The 20596-nt window shown below is 40.6% G+C and overlaps 1 protein-coding gene across 1 annotated transcript in view; it reads left to right on the top strand.

The window, feature by feature from the left end:
* nars2 (asparaginyl-tRNA synthetase 2, mitochondrial) overlaps nt 1-20596 on the top strand; it is a 94135-nt gene that overhangs the window by 58693 nt on the left and 14846 nt on the right. The window contains exons 8-13 of the mRNA XM_068034421.1: nt 1139-1256; nt 2185-2222; nt 2561-2627; nt 5240-5377; nt 18186-18283; nt 19027-19117. Coding sequence (XP_067890522.1) covers nt 1139-1256; nt 2185-2222; nt 2561-2627; nt 5240-5377; nt 18186-18283; nt 19027-19117 — 550 coding nt within the window. The remainder of the gene's footprint in view (nt 1-1138; nt 1257-2184; nt 2223-2560; nt 2628-5239; nt 5378-18185; nt 18284-19026; nt 19118-20596) is intronic.

Raw genomic sequence — 20596 nt, 5'->3', positions numbered from 1 at the left:
TGAGAAATAGCACAGCCAAGTAACTGAAAAATAATTTTGTGCATCAGTTGTACAGATTGCACCCCTCATCCCCACCCCCAAAAAAACTCCCTGAATATTCATTGAGTAAGTGAGGGTCTCTGGTTTGCAGCTCTTTACCTTCAAACTGCAAAGCTATTTTATGAGTCATAGAGTTATACAGCACAGAAACAGGCCCTTTGGCCCACTGTGTCCATGCAGGCCATCAAGCCTATCTATTCTAATCCCATTTTCCAGCACTTGGCCCGTAGCCTTGTATGCTATGGCATTTCAAGTGCTCATCTAAATACTGCTTCAATGTTGTGAGGGTTCCTGCCTCTGCCACCCCTTCAGGCAGTGTGTTGCAGAATCCAACCACCCACTGGGTGAAAAAATTTTTCCTCAAATCCCCTCTAAACCTCCTGCTCCTTACCTTCAATCTATGCCCTCTGGTTATTGACACAACCGCTAAGGGAACAAGTTTTTTCCTGTCTATGCCCCTCATAATTTTGTATACCTCAATCAGGTCCTCCCTCAGCCTTCTCTGCTCTAAACTTTAGTTTCATGTGTTTTCCTTATAGATTTTAACTTTTTAATTACCCTAGATTTGGGAACTATCAATACATTCTTTGAGAATAAAAAAGCAAAATACTGTGGGTGATGAAAATCTGAAATAAAAATAGAAAATGCTGCAAGTACTCAGCAGGTCAGGCAGCATTTTAATTCTCCACTTCACTCCCACTCTGACCTCTGTCCTTGGCCTCCTACATCATTCCAGTGAAGATCAACATAAGCTTGAGGAACAGCACCTCTTTTTTAAATTTGTGAAGTGTTGTGATAAAATGAGCAGGGAAAAACTGTTTCCTCGGACTAGGGAGTTGGTACTGAGACGTTCTCAATTTACAAATGGCACCAAGACAGTGAGGAGTGAGGTTAGGAGAAATTTCTTTATGCAGAAAGTTGATAGAGCATTCGAGGCTAGCTGCCATCTTCTCAAGGACAATAAATGTCGGTCTTGCCAGTGATGTCCACATCCCACGGATGGAAAAAAATTATTTAGTCTTGCCCTATTGATGATCGACTTAAGACTTCATTTCAGATGTACCAAAAAATCAATTTCTTCTGCCACTGGTCTTAACAGGATCATTTGGTTTCTTCAGGTGATGGAGAACCTCTTCAAGACTGCAAGTTCACATATTCTTTCAAACCGTCCAGATGATGTTGAACTCTTCCATAAATATGTAGCTCCAGGACAAAAGGTTTGCACATTCTGTCACAGATCTTGGTGTTAGCAAAGTTGGTTAATTTTTATGTTTTCTGTACCAAGAGCTTTATAGAAATGCAAAGATGATGTAGCATTATAAACCATTGTATTTGTACTTCTGTGTTTTTAGCACTTTGTACAAATTTCCAGAAAATTGTGAAACTTGTACAGAGAAATACCAAAAATGCAAAGTCCTTGTAGGCATGCCAGTTTTAACAAAGGGGCCACACCCAAAATGTTTTCCTATCTCTTGTCTCCACAGGTACTGCCTGGTCATAGTGTTTCCAGCATTGTTTATTTTGTTGCACATTTCCATCATCTGCAGTTTTGGTTGCTTTTTGTTAGTATTGTGTGGGTTTATCCTTTCCATCCTAGAAAGTTGAAGTTTTATTAACATATAAAAAGTATGAATTTTAATACCACGTTTGAAAAGGGTATAAAGATTGAACTTTTATGCTTACATGTTAATACATTTGTGTAGGTGAAGTTGTGGAGTTTCTGAGCTAGTATAATAAGAATTGTAAAATGACGCCAGGAAAGCTCATTTCAACTGAAATAAAAGCAAATTAATGTGGATGCTAGAAATCTGAAATAAAAATTGAAAATGATGGAAACACAGCAGGTCATGCAACATTTGTGGGGAGAGAAATGTAGTTAATTTTTCAGGTCTATGGCCTGTCATCAGAGATGCAAGCTGTTAGAGATGAGTAGCTTTTAAGCAAATACAAAACTGGGAAAGGGGCAGTGGGGTCATGATAGGATGGAGGGCAGGAGTGATTAAATGATGGCGCAAGGCAAAAGATGGTGATCATGGCATGTCATTCAGTAAAAATCCCAGACTGACAAGGAACTTAACTTTTTATGGGCTGGGCTGCAGCACTGTAAAGACATTAGTTATTAATTTTTTGTCTTTTTATTTGTAGGAAAGGTTGGAACTGATGCTGAAAAATTCATTTCAAGTGTAAGCGAATTACTTGATTTTTAAAAAAATTGTTTTTACTTTAAAGCACTCTCTGGTTTGATTTTTATGGCTTTTGTAGATGTGCAGGTTTGGATTCTTTTCAGTTCTACATGTAGAGCTTTTCCTTTATGGTGTAATTTTTTTTGCATTTCACTTTTAATATCAGATGCATAATTTATGGTCATGTTAAGATTACCAGAAGAAAATAAAAAATGTTAAAATAGGAAATTAAAAGGACATGATCAATGCCCTCCAGGTTTGCTGTTTGTGGTTAATCATGTTTGGCCCATGTTATAACATCTTGATCAATGTAATTGTAATGTAAATATGATTTTTAGGCTTTCCTATACAGAAGCGATTGATATTTTGCAGAGGAGTATGGAAACCTTCAATTTTGAACCAAAGGTAAAGACATGGCCTGAATATACATGTATTTTGTGAGATTGCAACAATGTGAATAGGCATCTAACATTTAACCATTTTAATTAGATTGCTTTTCTAGTGTAGCTGCTAAATTATTGACATAATCTCTTGATATCCAGCTTTGAGTTGATGATTTTTTATATAAAACCTTTACTAGCTGTTCTGTCCAAAATAGCTAGACTCGCCAACTTTAAGGGCATTTAAGTGATCATTGGATAGACATATGGATGAAAATGGAATAGTTTAGGTCAGATGGTTTCACAGGTCGGCGCAACATCGAGGGCCGAAGGGCCTGTACTGCGCTGTAATGTTCTATGTTCTATAAATGTGACTATAGTCGAAAGGTAAGGAAATCACTTGTTCAAAAAGTATTATTTTGGATCCCCAAATTCATTCAGTATCGTGACGTACATTTTTAAAAGCTAATTTCTGACCATAATTACATTTCCTATAGATCACACTTTTTTCTTGTATAATTTTTGCAAATGCACTGAGGAAAAAATATTTCCTTTTATTTTTCTTTATCATTCATGCATTTTGGAACCTAAGGTTGTAATAAAGGATATGAAGTTTATTCACATTCTGCTGCCTTCTCTGCTTAGTATCTCTGCCATTCTTGTCTGCTCTTCTACCTTTTTGCTTTTGTTTTCCTTCTCTGGTATTTTTTTTTCTTCCACAGGCTATTTCTCTTTGTTTCTCTCATTTACCTTTTAGCTCTATTCTTTCCCTTTACTTTCATATTCAGATCCTGGGCAGTATGAATGCTGTTAACAAAGCGATTGAGCTATTTTGTTGGGTGTGCTTCTAGTTTCTATAAGCACAGGAGATTGTGTTGATCAGGTATTCTCTGGAATGCATTGCCGAGATTGGTATTCCCATGAGAAATCCTATAGGAATTGAAAATAATGTAACGTACAATTAAATATATTTCCACATGAAGTATTTCTTCAGGATATAAACTAGAACAGTAGGCTGTTAAAACAGATGCATCGTTTTAGTTGCCTTCTACTGAAGTACTCTTAATTATCATAGAGACAGTAATTTTAATCCATCTGCTTCAATACAGATGCAGTCTGAAATGGAGCCAGTGGCAGTATTTTCTACAGTTTTTGTTTTATAGAAGAGGAAATTCTGAAGTACTATGCAGGACTTGATTTAAAAATATCGTATATATTTGTTGGCATGTCCACAGTTTCTGAAGCTCTGAACAATTTGCAGCTATTTTTCTCCCTGGAATTACATACTGTGATATCCATCTATGCTATTACAGTTGTTAGAATACTGGAACACAATGGCATGCATACAGTTTACTTTTTGAAACCAAGTAACTAGGTTCTAACTTTGTCACTAGCGTACATGCCAGTAAACACCTGTGCTCTGATTTAAAGCAGTCAGCACAGTTGCAAGTGTTGGTATGCACTAACATTTAATCTGTTAAATCTGACTGTATTCCACTTATTCTTGGAAAAACATATAATAAATTGTGTAGTGCCAACAATGCAAACCTACATTGTTCTTCATTAAGTTGAGCAAAGCTGATCAGTGTTTTGAAATAGAAAATCATGGCTATTGTTTGTATATAAAGTATAGCTGGGGATATAGTATACCTGATGTTGGGGATATGATTTTATCAGGGTGTGAAATCATTTTATTATCTGAATGGGGAATTCTTTTACACTTGTGAAGTAGCGTGCACAATGCATTCACTGTCTATTCGTGACAAATTGGAACAAACATGCCTAATGCCAACCAGAGAACAACAGGGGTACAAATCTACAGCTTTTATAGCACTGAGCTTGTGGGGTATGAAAACTTATGAAAAATCTGTCCTGTTCAACTGTGTGTGTCTGCAACTCTCCTGTATCTGGTTCCTTCCAGAAATTCTACAGTTTAATGCATGCAAATTCACAGAGAAAGTTATTCCACTAAATTCCCTCCTAGTTTAGTTACTGTCACTGAACAGTGGCTTTTTAAAAATACAGTACTTGGATAATTCCAATTAAAGCAACATTCCTTTATAAATGGTCCCAGACACTGAATGTGGCTATCATAGATACTTGGAAGCAAATCTAGTGCATTGTATACCTGATCCCTGGGGATATGATTTTATTAGGGTGGGATACTTTTCAGTGTTACTTTTTCTGGTACAACTTCTACATTTATTGTTAAAATGAAACAAGAATTTAATTAGATTGGCATGTTTGCCATTCTGATTATAATGGGTAGGGATAATATTTGCATGATATCACATCTGATATGCAGCCAACATGATTCTCTAATTGTGTTTCAGCCGTAACATGTCTGTAGAAAGTATCCTGTAGTGCTTAATCTTTAAGTACTTTTATGAAGCTGGAAAGGAATTTTCCTTTTTAAAGCAAGTAGCTAAAAGGGTAGTTAAGTAGTATTTCATTAAAAATAAACGCTTTTAAATTATTATGCAGTACTGTACTTTAGGTTGGAAGGGGGTTGTTACTTATTTGTATTATTGAATGTATATAAAAGCAGTATGCATCTGCATATGTCATATTAAGTTATTTCTATAGATCTTAATACTGTGCATTAGAGGTAAAATAAATAATTGTCATCTTTTACAGTGGGGCTGTGATCTACAGACTGAACATGAGAATTATCTGGTGGAACACTGTGGCAATATCCCTGTTTTTGTAGTTAATTATCCTTATGACATCAAGCCCTTTTATGCCAGAGATAATCAGGATGAACCTCAGCATACAGTAAGCAGAAATTGTATGATTTATGTGATGAACATTATAATATCTGACATAAACCCATTAACTCATCTCCTTTGGTGATGGGAGACGTGATGGTTTAAAATCTACTAATCCTCCAGATTCTGACCAAACTTAGCGCTCGTACTGTTTTTTGTTGAAACAAAATGTTTGCTGTAATTGTTGTAAAAATCTTAAGAGGATGGAAAATCTTACTTGAGAAGCAACAAAGTGATTGTACCACCCTGCTGCAAACAGCATTGTAACGTAAGCATTTGTCTGATCCCCCTTCGATTTCTGTCTTGTACAAAGAATCCATCTTAAAGAAATTACACACATTTTTGAATACCCTTTGATATCCAGTGAAAAAATGTCAAAATTTAAATCAAAAGTGTTTTTGTGGACTAGTAAGTAAATAAAGATAACTTATTCCACACTAATTACGATAAAGGATAATTTACAAGTTTAAAGTTGGTAAATCCTCAAAATGCCCAAAATAAAATGACACACACATACAGCTTCCAATGCTTGGATTATGTTATTGTTGACACAGTATTATAATAGTACCAAGTGGAATGATGCATGTTAACCTAGAAGTTGAAACAGATTGCATTATCTTGGATGCATTGCCATAAAAAATATCTGTCGCTTCCTTAAATGTAAATCATCTTTATCCCAATGTTATTAACACTGGTATTTTAAGATTTAGCAATACATGTAGATTAATACAGCACTTGTGGCTCTTTTGAGGAGTTATCCATTTAGACCCACTACACCACTCACTCCCCATGTCACTGAGATTTTCTTTTTTGAATATTTATCCAATTCCCTTTTGAAGGCTATTATTGAATCTATATTCATAACCCTATCGGGCTGTGCATTCCAAATCCTAACTACTCGTGTGAGAATTTTTCCTTATGGCCTCATTTTGTCAGTTACCTTTTTGTGCCCCCTCATTATCCACCCTTCAGCCATTAGAAACAGTTTCTCTCTTTTTACTGACCCTATCTAAACCCATCATGGTTTTAAACACCTCAATCAGATCTCCTCTTAGCCTTCTCTGCTGTAAGGAGAACAACCCCAGCTTTTCAAGTCTATTTTTTATTTGTTCATGGGATGTGGGTGTCACTGCTAAGGCCAGCATTTATTGTCCATTTCTAATTGCCCTTGCTGCCACCTTGAACCATGCAGTCCATGTGATGTAGGTACACCCACATTGCTGTATGGGAGAGAGTTCCAGGATTTTGACCCAGCAACAGTGAGGGAATGGTGATATATCTCCAAGTCAGAATGGTGTGCGACTTGAAGGGAACTTCATATGAATTATGAGCAGGAGTAGGCCACTTGACCCCTCGAGTCTGCTCTGCCATTCACTAAGTTCATGGCTGAACTTATTACTATGCATTTCCACCTACCCCCGATAACCTATCACCCCTTTGTTTATCAAGAATCTATCTACCTCTGCCTTAAAAATATTCAAAGATTCTGCTTCCACTGCCTTTTGAGGAAGAGAATTCCAAAGACTCACGACCCTCTGAGAGAAACAATTTCTCCTCATCTCTGTCTTAAATGGACGACCCCTTATTTTTAAACAGTGATCCCTAGTTCAAGATTCTCCCACAAGGGGAAACATCCTTTCCACATCCGCCCTGTGAAGACCCTTCAGGATCTTATATGTTTCAATCAATTCGCCACTTACACTTCTAAATTCCAGCAGATACATGTCTAGTCTGTCCAATCTTTCCTCATAAGCCAGCGCACTCATTCCAGGTATTAGTGTAGTAAACCTTCTCTGTGCTGCCTACAACGCATTTACATCCTTCCTTAAATAAGGAAACCAGTACTCCAGATGTGGTCTCACCAATGCCCTGTTGAGCTGAAGCATAACCTCCCTACTTTTGTATTCAATTCCCCTCACGATAAATGATATTCTATTAGCTTTCCTAATTACGTGCTGTACCTGCATACTAACCTTTTGTGATTCATGCACTCGGACACCCAGATCTCTCTGCATCTCAGAGCTCTGCAATCTCTCGCCATTTAGTTAATATGCTTTTTTATTCTTCCTGCCAAAGTGGACAATATCACACTTTCCCATATTATACTCCATTTGCCAGGTCTTTGCCCACTCACTGAACCTATTTATATCCCTTTGTAGCCTCCTTATGCCCTCTTCACAAGTTACTTTCCTACCTATCTTTGTGTCATCAGCAAATTTAGCAAGTATAGCTTTGGCCCCTTCATCTAAGTCATATCTATGAATTGTAAAAAGTTGAGGCCCCAGCAATGATCCCTGTAGCACACCACATGTTACATCTTGCTGACCAGAAAATGACCTGTTTATGCCTATTCTCTGTTTCCTGTCAGCTAACCAATCTTCTATCCATGCCAATATGTTACCAACAACACCATGAGCTTTTATTTTCTGTAATAACCTTTTGATGTAGCACCTTATCAAATGCCTTCTGGAAATCTAAGTACAATACATCCACTGGTTCCCCTTTATCCACAGCACATGTAACTCGCTCAAAGAACTCCAATAAATTGGTTAAACATGATTTCCCTTTCACAAAATCACAAAATGGGGTAGACGATGGTGTAGTGGTATTATCACTGGACTAGTAACCCAGAGACCCAGGGTATTTCTCTGGGGACATGGGTTCGAATCCCACCACAGCAGAAGGTGGAATTTGAATTTAATTAATAAATCTGGAATTAAAAGCTAGTCTAATGATGGCCATGAAACCATTGTCGATTGTTGTAAAAACCCATCTGGTTCACTAATGTCCTTTAGGGAAGGAAATCTGAAGGAAATCTGCTGACTGATCTGGTCTGGCTGACATGTGACTCCAGACTGACAGCAATGTGGTTAACTCTTACATGCCCTCTGAAATGGCCTAGCAAGCCACTCAGTTGTACCTAACCACTACAAAGTCAAAAAAAGGAATGAAACCAGACGGACCACCCAGCATCGACCTAGGCACCGTAAACGACAACGGTAAACCCAACCCTGTCGGCCCTGCAAAGTCCTCCTTACTAACATCTGGGGGCTTGTGCCGAAGTTGGGAGAGTTGTCCCACAGATTAGTCAAGCAACAGCCTGACATAGTCATACTCACGGAATCATACCTAACAGACAATGTCCCAGACACTGCCATCAACATCCCCGGGTATGTCCTGTCCCACTGGCAGGACAGGCCCACCAGAGGTGGTGGCACAGTGGTATACAGTAGGGAGGGAGTTGCCCTGGGAGTCCTCAACATCGACTCCGGACCCCATGAAATCTCATAGCATCAGGTCAAACATGGGCAAGGTAACCTCCTACTGATTATCACCTACCACCCTCCCTCAGCTGATGACTCCGTACTCCTCCATGTTGAACACCACTTGGAGGAAGCACTGAGGGTGACAAGGGCACAAAATGTACTCTGGGTGGGGGACTTCAATGTCCATCACCAAGAGTGGCTCAGCAGCACCACTACTGGCCGAGTCCTAAAGGACATAGCTGCTAGACTGGGTCTGCAGCAGGTGGCGGGGAACCAACACGAGGGGAAAACATACTTGACCTCGTCCTCACCAATCTGCCTGTCTCAGATGCTTCTGTCCATGACCGTATTGGTAGGAGTGACCACCGCACAGTCCTTGTGGAGACGAAGTCCCGCCTTCACATTGAGGATACCGTGCTAAATGGGATAGATTTCGAACAGGTCTAGCAATACAAAACTGGGCATCCATGAGGCGCTGTGGGCCATCAGCAGCAGCAGAATTGTACTCAACCACAATCTGTAACCTCATGGCCTGGCATATCCCCCACTCTACCATTACCATCAAGCCAGGAGACCAACCCTGGTTCAATGAAGAGTGCAGGAGAGCATGCCAGGAGCAGTACCAGACATACCTCAAAATGAGGTGTCAACCTGGTGAAGCTACAACCCAGGACTACTTGCATGCCGAACTGCGTAAGCAGATAGACAGAGCTAAGCGATCCCATAACCAACGGATCAGATCTAAGCTCTGCAGTCCTGCCACATCCAGCCGTGAATGGTGGTGGACAATTAAACAACTAACTGGAGGAGGTGGCTTCACCAATATCCCCATCCTCAATGATGGGGGAGCCCAGCACATCAGTGCGAAAGATAACGCTGAAGCATTTGCAACAATCTTCAGCCAGAAGTGCCGAGTTGATGATCCATCTCGGCCTCCTCCTGAAGTCCTCAGCATCGCAGATGTCAGACTTCAGCCAATTCGATTCACTACAGATGATATCAAGAAACTACTGAAGGCACTGGATACTGCAAAAGCTATGGGCCCTGACAATATTCCAGCAATAGTACTGAAGACCTGTGCTCCAGAACTTGCCGCACCCCTAGCCAAGCTGTTCCAGTACAGCTACAACACTGGCATCTACCCGGCAAGGTGGAAAATTGCCCAGGTATGTCCTGTACACAAAAATCAGGACATTTCCAACCCGGCCAATTACCGCCCCAACAGCCGACACTCCATCATCAGTAAAGTGATGGAAGGTGTCATCAACAGTGCCATCAAGCGGCACTTGCTTAGCAATAACCTATTCAGTGACACTCAGTTTGGGTTCCACCAGGGCCACTCTGCTCCTGACCTCATTACAGCCTTGGTTCAAACATGCACAAAAGAGCTGAGAGTGACTGCCCTTGACATCAAGGCAGCATTTGACCGAGTATGGCATCAAGGAGCCCTAGCAAAACTGAGGTCAATGGGAATCGGGGAAAACACTCCGCTGGCTGGAATCATATCTCATTCAAAGGAAGATGGTTGTGGTTGTTGGAGGTTAATCATCTGAACTCCAGGACATCACTGCAGGAATTCTTCAGGGTAGTGTCCTAGGCCCAACCATCTTCAGCTGTTTCATCAATGACCTTCCTTCAATCGTAAGGTCAGAAGTGAGGATATTCGCTGATGATTGCACAATGTTCAGCACCATTCGTGACTCCTATGATACTGAAGCAGTCCGTGTAGGAATGCAGCAAGACCTGGACAATATCCAGGCTTGGGCTGATAAGTGGCAAGTAACATTCGCGCCACACAAGTGCCAGGCAATGACCATCTCCGACGAGAGAGAATCTAACCATCTCCCCTTGACATTCAACGGCATTACCATCGCTGAATCCCCCACTATCAACATCCTAAGGGCTACCATTGACCAGAAACTGAACTGGAGTAGCCATATAAATACCGTGGCTACAAGAGCAGGTCAGAGGCTAGGAACCCTGAGGCGAGTAACTCATCTCCTGACTCTCCAAAGCCTGTTCACCATCTACAAGGCGCAAGTCAGGAGTGTGATGGAATACTCTGCACTTGCCTGGATGGGTGCAGCTCCAACAACACAAGAAGCTCGACACCATCCAGGACAAAGCAGCCCGCTTGATTGGCACCCCATCTACAAAATTTCACTCCCTCCACCACCGACGCACAGTGCCAGCAGTGTGTACCATCTACAAGATGCACTGCAGCAATGCACCAAGGCTCCTTAGACAGCACCTTCCAAACCCGCGACCTCTACCAACTAGAAGGACAAGGGCAGCAAATACATGGGAACACCACCACCTGCAAGTTCTCCTCCAAGTCACACACCATCCTGACTTGGAACTATATCGCCGTTCCTTCACTGTCGCTGGGTCAAAATCCTGGAACTCCCTTCTTAATAGCACTGTGGGTATACCTACCCCAAATGGATTGCAGCGGTTCAAGAAGGCAGCTCACCACCACCTTCTCGAGGACAATTGGGGATGGGCAATTGATGCTGGACTGGCTAGTGACGCCCACATCCCCTGAATGAATAAAAAAAAAAATCACGTTGACTCTGCCTGATTACCTTGAATTTTCTATGTGCCCTGCTATAACATCTTTAATAATAGCTTCTAACATTTCCCCTGAGGCAGATGTTGAGCCATCTGGCCTGTAGTTTCCTGCTTTCTGTTTCCCTCCCTTTTTGAATAAAGAAGTTATATTCGCTATTTTCCAACCCAAAAGAACCTTCCCTGAATCTAGGGAATTTTGGAAAATTAAAACTAACGCATCAACTATCTCACTAGCCACTTCTTTTCACACCCTAGGATGAAGTCCATCAGGACCCGGGGACTTGTCAGCCCACGGCTCTAACAATTTGTTCAGTACCACTTCCCTGGTGATTGTAATTTTCTTGAGTTCCTCCCTCCCTTCCATTTCCTGACTTACAGCTAATACTGGGATGTTACTTGTATCCTCAATAGTGATGACCGATGAAAAATATCTGTTCAATTCATCTACCATCTCCTTATCATTCATTATTAGTTCCCCAGACTCACTTTTTATAGGACCAACGCTCACTTTGTTAACTATTTTCTTTTTAAAATATCTGTAGAAACTTTTGCTATCTGTATTTATATTTCTAGCTAGCTTTCTCTTGTACTTTAATTTTACCTTCCTTATCAATCTTTCAGTCCTTCTTTGCTGTTTTTTATATTCTGTCCAATCTTCTGACCTGCCTCCCATCTTTGTGCAATTATAGGCTTTTTCTTTAAGTTTGATGCTATCTTTAACTGTTTTAGTTAACCACAGATGGCGGGTCCCACGCTTGGAATTTTTCTTTCTCGTTGAAATGTATCTGTTCTGTGTATTCTGAGCTATCCCATTAAATGTCTGCCACTGCATCTTTTTTGACCTATCCCTTAACCTGATTTGCCAGTTCACTTTAGCTAGCTCTGCTTTCATGCCCTCATAATTGCCGCTATTTAAGTTTAATATACTAGTCTTGGACCCACTCTTCTCTCCCTCAAACTGAATGTAAAATTCAGTCATATTATGATTGCTGCTACCTAGGGGTGCCTTAACTATGAGGTCATTAATTAATCCTGTCTCGTTGTACAATACCAGGTCTAGTCTTGCCTGCTCTCTGGTTGACTCCAGAATGTATTGTTCCAAGAAATTATCCCAAAAACATTCTATGTACTCCTCATCTAGGCTACCTCTGCCCATCTGATTTTTCCACTCTATATTTAGGTTAAAATCCCCCATAATTATCACCTGTACCTTTCTGACAAGCTACCATTATATCTTCCTTTATACCCCATCCCACAGTGTAGTCAATGTTAGGTGGCCTGTACACCACATCCACAAGTGACTTATTGCCTTTATGATTCCTCATCTCTACCCAAACTGCTTCTACGTCCTGGTCTCCTGAACTTGGGTCATCCCTCTCTATTGCGCTAATACCATCATTAATTAACAGAGCTACCCCTCCACCTTTTCCTAGCTTCCTGTCCTTCCTAAATGCCATGTATCCTTCAATATTCAGGCCCCAATCTATGTTGTCCTGCAGCCATGTCTCTGTAATGGCTGTCATATATTTATTTGTAATTGCGCACTCAGTTCATTTGTTTCGAATGCTATGTGCATTCAGATACAGCGCCTTTAGTTTTGTCCTTTATTATTTTTGTAACCTCTAGCCATATCTGTTGATTTTCTCTGAGATTTGTATGCTCTGTCCCTTCCTTTCACAGTCTGTCATTTCCCATATTAATGCCTTTCTCTCTTGCCTTGTCTCTACTTCTTGATTTACCATATCTTCCCAAATTTGATCCCTTGCCCCCACTATTCAGTTTAAAACCATCTCTACTTCCCTAGTTATGCGGCTTGCTAGAACACCGTACCCAACACGGTTCAGGTGTAAACTGCCACCACTTCCCCTGGTACTGGTGCCAGTGCCCCACGAACCAGAGCCCAATCTACCACACCAGTCTTTGAGCCACGAATTCATTTCTCTAATCTATTTTGCCCTATGCCAATTTGCATGTAGCTCAGGTAATAATCCGGAGATTATTACCTTTTGAGGTTCTGCTTAATTTGGCGCCTAGTTCCTCATTGTGACTATGCAGAACCTCTTTCCTTATCGTGTCTGTCGTTGGTACTTACATGGACCATGACAACTGGATCCTCCCCCTCCCACAGTAAGTTCCTCCCCAACCCTGGCAACACAGCCGTCTGGACTATCACTCTTTGCTGCAGAGAACAGTGTCAATCCCCCTAACTATACTGTCCCCTACTACCACTACATTCCTTTTTTCTCCCTCCACTTGAATGGCTTCCTGTACTATGGTGCCACGGTCAGAATGCTCATCCACGCTGCAGCCCCCATTCTCCTCTAAACAAGTTGAAAGGGCCTCAGACCTGTTAGACAATCGCAAAGGCTAAGGCTCCTGCACTCCTGCCCTCTGGGTCCCCTTACCTGCCTCAGCTGCAGCAACACTCTCCTGCCCCTGACCACTGACCAAATCAGAAGACCCTATCCTAAGAGGTGTGACCGTCTTCTGGTACAAAATGTCCAGGTAACTTTCTCGCTCCTTGATGTGTCAGTGTCTGCAGCTCAGACTCCAGTTCAATGACTGTGCCGAAGCTCTTCGAGCCGCAAACACTTACTGCAGACGTGTTTGCCCTGGATCACACTGGCATCCAGGAGCGCTCTCATGCTGCAGCTGTGACATATCACCTGTCCTGCCATCCTTAATGTGTTTTAATTGACTATTTAATTATTTTATTCAATTATTTATTTTATTTTCCTTTTTTAAAATATATTTTATTAAGCTTACCACTAGTTCCTTTACTATTTTAAATGTTAGGATTAGAATGGACCTTAATCACTTACCAGATACTCACCAAACAGGTAGCTTCTTCCTAGCTCTCTCTGTTGATTGTGACATCACTCTGTCACTTTTCGATTTTATTTTTTTTTATTCTCCTGCTCTGCTCCCACTCTGTCTTCGGTCTCTGACTCTGTGATTTGGCGCGCTTTTTAAACCTCCACTCCACAGGCTGTGCTCATAATCAGCGTAATTGTAATCCCTGGAATCATTCTAGTAAATCTCTCTGTACCCTGTCCAAAGCCTTCATATCCTTCCTCAAGTGTGGTGCTCAGCATTGGACATGATACCCCAGCAGGGGCTGAACTAGAGTTTTATGTAGGTTAAACATAACTTACTGGCTTTTGAACATTCTATTTATAAAGCCCAGGATCCCATATGCTTTATTAACTGCTTTTGTTAACCTGTCCTGCCACCTTTAAAGATTTGTGCACAAGCACCCCTAGGTGTCTCTGCAGCATACTGTTCTTAAAATTTTACCGTTTATTATGTATGGTCTCTCCTCATTGTTCCTATTAAAGTGTATTGCATCACTTCTCTCTATTGAATTTCATCTGCCAGGTGTTCACCTATTCCAGCAAACTTTCTATGTCCTCTTGAAGTCTATTACTATCTTCCTTACTGCTTACTATATATTTCCAAGTTTTGTCATCTGCAAATTTCGAAATTGTGCCCTCAACTCCAAGTCATTAGTGTATATGAAAAACAGCAGATCCTAGTACTGAACCTTGGGGAATGCCACTGTATACCTCCCTCCAGTCAGAAAAACAGCTGTTTACTACAACTCTTTTTCTAACCCTTAGCTAATTATGTATCCATTCTGCTACTGGTTTCATCCCATCTGCTTCACTTTTGCTAGCAGGTTTACTGGACTATTACAGACAAGCTAGATTTTTAAAAGGGCTCTGGTTGTCAGAGAATTGTTGTCAAGGAAAGCTATAATGTCCATCTTGTTGCTGGAGTATCGTTCCAGGTCGCCAATTGTTTTCTAGTCTCTTGACGAAAAGGCCGATATTCTGTCTAAGTCTTGACAGTGAGTGACCATTATAACTTCACCCAGTCATGTCCTTTCATGGTGTCAGCTGTCCAGTAATCCATGCTTGGCACATGCAAGATCAGGAACACAAACTCTGGCTAGTTTTCACCTCCCTAACCAAGAGCCATTCTGACAAGTTGTAGCATTAGTTAACTCAGCACAGATGGGAATCAAAACTAAACCCTTGCAGGTATTTGTGGCCCAGCTACTGTGTATCTTAACCAGTTGTATTGTTAGGGAACCTCATTTTAGTGACACGTACGGAAATAGAAAATATACTGCCATATGAAGCAGGGCAAAAGATTTGCTTCCAGTTTAATTTATTGTTACAGGTCTGCCTGTGTCCATCCACAGAATGGTGTCATTTTGTTTTAGACTTTAGTGTTCATGCAAAGCAGTTTCAGATTTGCAATGTTAACAGTGCTGTTAGTTTCAAAATAGTAGCAGTGTTGCCACAATTGATTATCTTTATGGGGTAAATTAAAAGATAGGAAATACATTTAGGTATAAACTTAAATGTTTGAGCATTAAAATGTTTTGATATCAGGGTGAGGCTCACAGGTGGTATGATTTTATATGGACCCTCTTTGGAATAGTCACCAATAACAAGCAACTATTTTATACTTGTGTACAACTGTTAACATAAAACTTATGGCACAGAAACAGGCCATTCGACCCAACCGGTCCACACCAGTGTGTATGCTCCACATAAGCCTCCTCCCACCCCACTTCATCTAACCCCATCAACATATTGTTCTATTCCTTTCTCCCTCATTTACGTATCTAGCTTCCTGTTAAATACATACAGGCTATTCATTCAACTACTCCATGTGGTAGCAAGTTCTTTTTAACAAGAGGCGAAGAAATTTTAACTCTAATTGGAAGAACTAGTGAAAGCAATTGAAGGCAAAGTCAAAGTGGTGCACTTTGAGGAACCTTTTGAAGTGGGTGCAGGGAGGCTGGTGAAGTAAAGCAAGATAGTGTAGCAACTTTGCTGCAGAGAGGCTATGATAACTGAAAGCTCTGCCACCGACAGTGGAATAGATACACAGTAGCCTGGACTTGGCAGGCTGAGCTGGCGGAGTTGCAGAAGAAGAGTGAAGCAAGCTTCTGGAAGAATGTGTAAATGAGGACAGCCATAAATGTCACAATCAACATGCAAATGTTGAACAAAATGCAAAATTTCTGCAGAGTTTAGGATCCAGCATCAGCATAGAAGTCACAGTGGAATGAAGGTAACAGATGAGTTTAGTTTTCAATATCAGCACCCATAAAAAAGATAGATTAATGACTTTGCTATTTCTGACACAGCAGTATTAAAGAGCCTGAACCCAGGTGCCAATACATTACCCTACTGCTCGGTTTTCATTAATGTTTGGTAATTGTCATGATTACATTAGAAATCGTAACTTCAAAATTATTCATGAATTGAGTACATTAAATTCACCAAATCTACAAACTATATATGCAGTTATTGATTTGAACACTCTGTCCTGACCAAGTTTCAGGATGAACAAACTGTCTAGACTAGTTCTTCTAATTTATGCCAGACCAATATGAGACATTTTCCCACTCAATCTAATAGACAAAACCAAAATAATTTCTGTTATTTTATAACTGCAGACTGAACACAAGGCAATGTGTTTTATTGGCATGTCTACAGTACTGTGCCAAGTACTCTTACCAGCATTCCAATTGTGAGCTTGAGTTGTTGACAGCTGCAAGACACCGCCTCAGAATTAAAAATCTGATATAAGGCCGACTGAGCTAAAAAACCTATGTCTGCTTAAGAGTGTTTTCTGTTTGCATAGAAAGACTGATCCTGGAAGCTGCTGCATCTCATGACAGTACATTATTTCTGGTATTCAAATCACCCAAATTACATTAAAGAAAACAACAAACTGGGAAGCAGCACATCCGAATCCAACAAAACATCGAGGCTCTGGCTGGATTCTTGTCATTCAAGTCCACAAATGTACTGGAATAAACATCTTTAGTAATAGTGCTATCCTTTCATGCTTTTTCCCCTTTCTGTTTTAAAAATAAAAATGTCAAACAACAGGAAACTGGCTGTGATAAATTCAGCAAGAGATATTTATAATTTGCTACTTTCTGTGAACTCCTAGGCCAACCAAAGCAGGTGGCCTGGACTTCAGATCACTTCAAATATCCCACTTTGTCGAGCCTTTTTTGTGAGGAAGCACAATAGCAGGATGACAAGATTGCATCATTATTTTCATCCCCTGGCAACTATCTGCCAAGAGCAATGACTAAGCATGGAGGCTCTTCTCAGTTTAATAAGATAGGGATTAAACTGAATGGCTTTGGACTATGTACAATATAATCACATTATTTATAACTTATTCTATCATACCATTACATCCAGGAGAAGAATAATTTTAAAATGTTCCCAAATGTAACATGAAACAATGACTATTTCCCAAAAGGAAAATGAACTTGCAAAAAAAAATTAAATAGAGAAATGATAATGGTTCATGTGGAACAGAATTTGCTTCAGGCAAGTCTAGTTAGTGCTGAGCACTGCTTTACAGTTGTGGATATTCCTTACCAAAATCTGTTATACTTTTAGTCTGCCTCTAGCTTACATTGTTGTTGACTCTAATTCAGTTTGTGATGTCAGGTGAATATTTGGTGCTGTTAACTGTTAATAAAACTGACTTGTCCTTTGTGACATGCAATCATTTTCTATAAAACATGTTACTTCTGAAATGGAACTTATAAATTTCCTTGCTGTCCTCTTTGTTTGTCATGTACTAAGAGCTGAGTGTGGTTACAATCTCATAATATAGACAGTTTGTAACATTGATAGCAGGCCCTAGTTCAGTGTGAGGAAAATGGGTGCAAGTCTTGTCAACTGGTGTCTCGTGAAGCTAGTGGAGCAAGACATTATATTTTGTACTGTGATTTAAAATTTTAAAACATTGAATAACTTCCTAAGTTTTGAGACCAACTAATAAGTAATGCCTATGCCCAGTGATGCTCTATTTTGATGCCAGCCTGATAAGTATGTGTAAGGCACAAGCCTCTTCAGGCAAGATGAAATAACTGGACATTTTACGTTAATGTCAAATATTGTACCTAATCTCCATGGTATTGTCTGATAGGTGGCAGCAGTGGATCTTCTGGTGCCTGGAATAGGAGAACTATGTGGTGGCAGCTTAAGGGAGGAGCGACTTGATCTACTGCAGTTTCGCCTAAAACAGTAAGGGTCAATGCCAAAGCAATTTACTTTCACGTTAAAAAAAAAAACCCACCATAAATGCATTTGTCACTACTGGTTTTGTTGGATAATATTGTAGATTTAGCTGTGACTCAGTCATGCACATTCATTCGTTTAAGCTACTTCTTAATGAAGCCTGGCTCGGGTATAAAAACCCGACCCGACCACAGCCAACCTGAACCCGACCCGAGCCCTTTTATTTTATTTTTTGCACCTGGCCCGACACGAATCTCCTTTATCCATTCCGGCAGCAGGCTATTCCTGCAACTAGAGTTGTGGGGAATCATGGGTAAGCCTGATCCTGTAACTTCCCGGAAGCAGTGTCCAGCCCGATCCGACCCGAGCCCGAATGCTGGACTCGGAATTTCGACCTGGCCCAACCCGAACCCGACACGTGTAGTCGGGTTTGGGTCAGGTAGCCAGGTTTTACTACTTAATGTGCTGCTTAAGAAAAAGCTATTATAAACCATGCTTAGGTTTGCTGACTGGAACATAAGACAGGATTTTTTAACTCAAATGTGACGGGAACAATATGTAAATCCACAGTACAGCAACAGACTATTATTGATAGCTTAAAAAATTTAAATGTAGGCATGAGGAAGATCTCCAGCTACAAACATAATCAGATTGATATTTAACTGTCCTGTCTGAATGTGAAGTATAAATAAGCTCACCAGTGGATTTCTTCAAGACATTTGGCAATTATGCTTCATTTTATTTTATAGGAGGAGAAGCTCTTCCGCATGTAGAGGACCAATAAACCCCCTCCATTTTTTTCCCCTCCATCCCTTATCCCAGATGTATCACCTGCCTCTGGTGCGTACACATAGCAATTTGTAATGTCAGCTACTGTGGGTTCAAATATGCAGTCGAGACAATGGGTAATGTAGTGAGTTGGCTGCATTTTCATTTCAGGACATTTGAATCAAGGTCAGATTAATGGAATTAAAATTTCCTCCCGGCAAGTAGTACCCGCAATGAATGTCATCTTTGTTTCTAGTGGGCAAGTGCCTCTGGGATAAAACTGATCAATAATTTAATGTAGTTGTTCATATTTATATAGTCATCAAGATGGCTGTTGTGTGAAATGGAAAAATTCAAAGATGCAGTAGATTATGGCACATTGTTAGGGAGCGAGTGGAGCTTTACCCTACATCTGACTTCTGCTGTACCTAGCAAGAGTATTTTATGTTGGCATAATTGTCTAAAATCGAACAATGTATAATTTCCTGACGTCCCTCACCTTGACCACAGTTTTCTAATCATGTGGTGTATCTATAAATTTGAACATAGTAACATTCTCCTCTCGCTCTTAAATTTGGTATTGATAAATGAGTCAGCAATACTGATTCAATACTGATTTCAGTTGGCTAGTTGAACAAAGAACAGTACAGCACAGGAACAGGCCATTTGGCCCTCCAAGGCTGTGCCGATCTTGATGCCTGTCTAAATTAAAACCTTCTGCACTTCCGGGGTCCGTATCCCTCTGAAATCAGCATACATGTTGGATCTTGACTCTTGTCTTCCTGTTGGGTATTTTTGCATGAGACTAGCTATCTAAAAACATTAGGGACCCGAAGGGCCTGTACTGTGCTGTACTGTTCTATGTTCTAATGTCAAACTTTGTGTTGCCTATCTCACTTCAGGAATATTTTTGAAGAGTTGCTAAAAGCATATCAATGAATAGCACTGAGAGATCAAAGGAGTGAATCTAGGGTGTGCCTCAGTTATGACTGTGATTAATGTATTGTACTCTGCATTCATGAATCAGACCACTGATGCATCAAGTAGATGTGTTGCAAGAATCCACAGTGTCTTTACTTTGACTGTAACATGAATGGTAAAGTAGTACTTTCAGTACAGAATTTTCGTTAAAACATAGACATACTACCCTCAACCCTTATCATACCCATTTTAAAGGAGCATTATCATCCCAATGGAGAGATGAACTGTTATTGAATCTTCGTGCTGTCTAAGAGTAGTGACAATAGTAACCACTAGAGGCCTGCTACCTGACCCGGACCCGACGACATGTCAGGGTTGGGTCGGGCCCATCTTCCGGGTACGGCTTTCAGGCTCGGGCCGGGCCGAGTCCAGGTCAAGTCGAGCCGGGTCGGGTCGGGCCGGACACATACGGGTAAGTGCTCTGCTGGTAAATATTGAAATTTTTTTTTAAAACTTACTTGAGCTGGGATTCCGGGACGAATCTGAGTCTGCGCAGTGAGTGAGTGATGTCACTATGACGTCATCACGCATGCGCTGCAGCTTCCTGGAGTTTCCAAGTCAGAAGGTAAG

Source organism: Heterodontus francisci, chromosome 6 (assembly GCF_036365525.1).
Source record: "Heterodontus francisci isolate sHetFra1 chromosome 6, sHetFra1.hap1, whole genome shotgun sequence".
NCBI lineage: Eukaryota > Metazoa > Chordata > Chondrichthyes > Heterodontiformes > Heterodontidae > Heterodontus > Heterodontus francisci.
The sequence above is the reverse complement of the archived record's forward strand: the minus strand, read 5'-3'. Positions and strand labels throughout refer to the sequence as shown.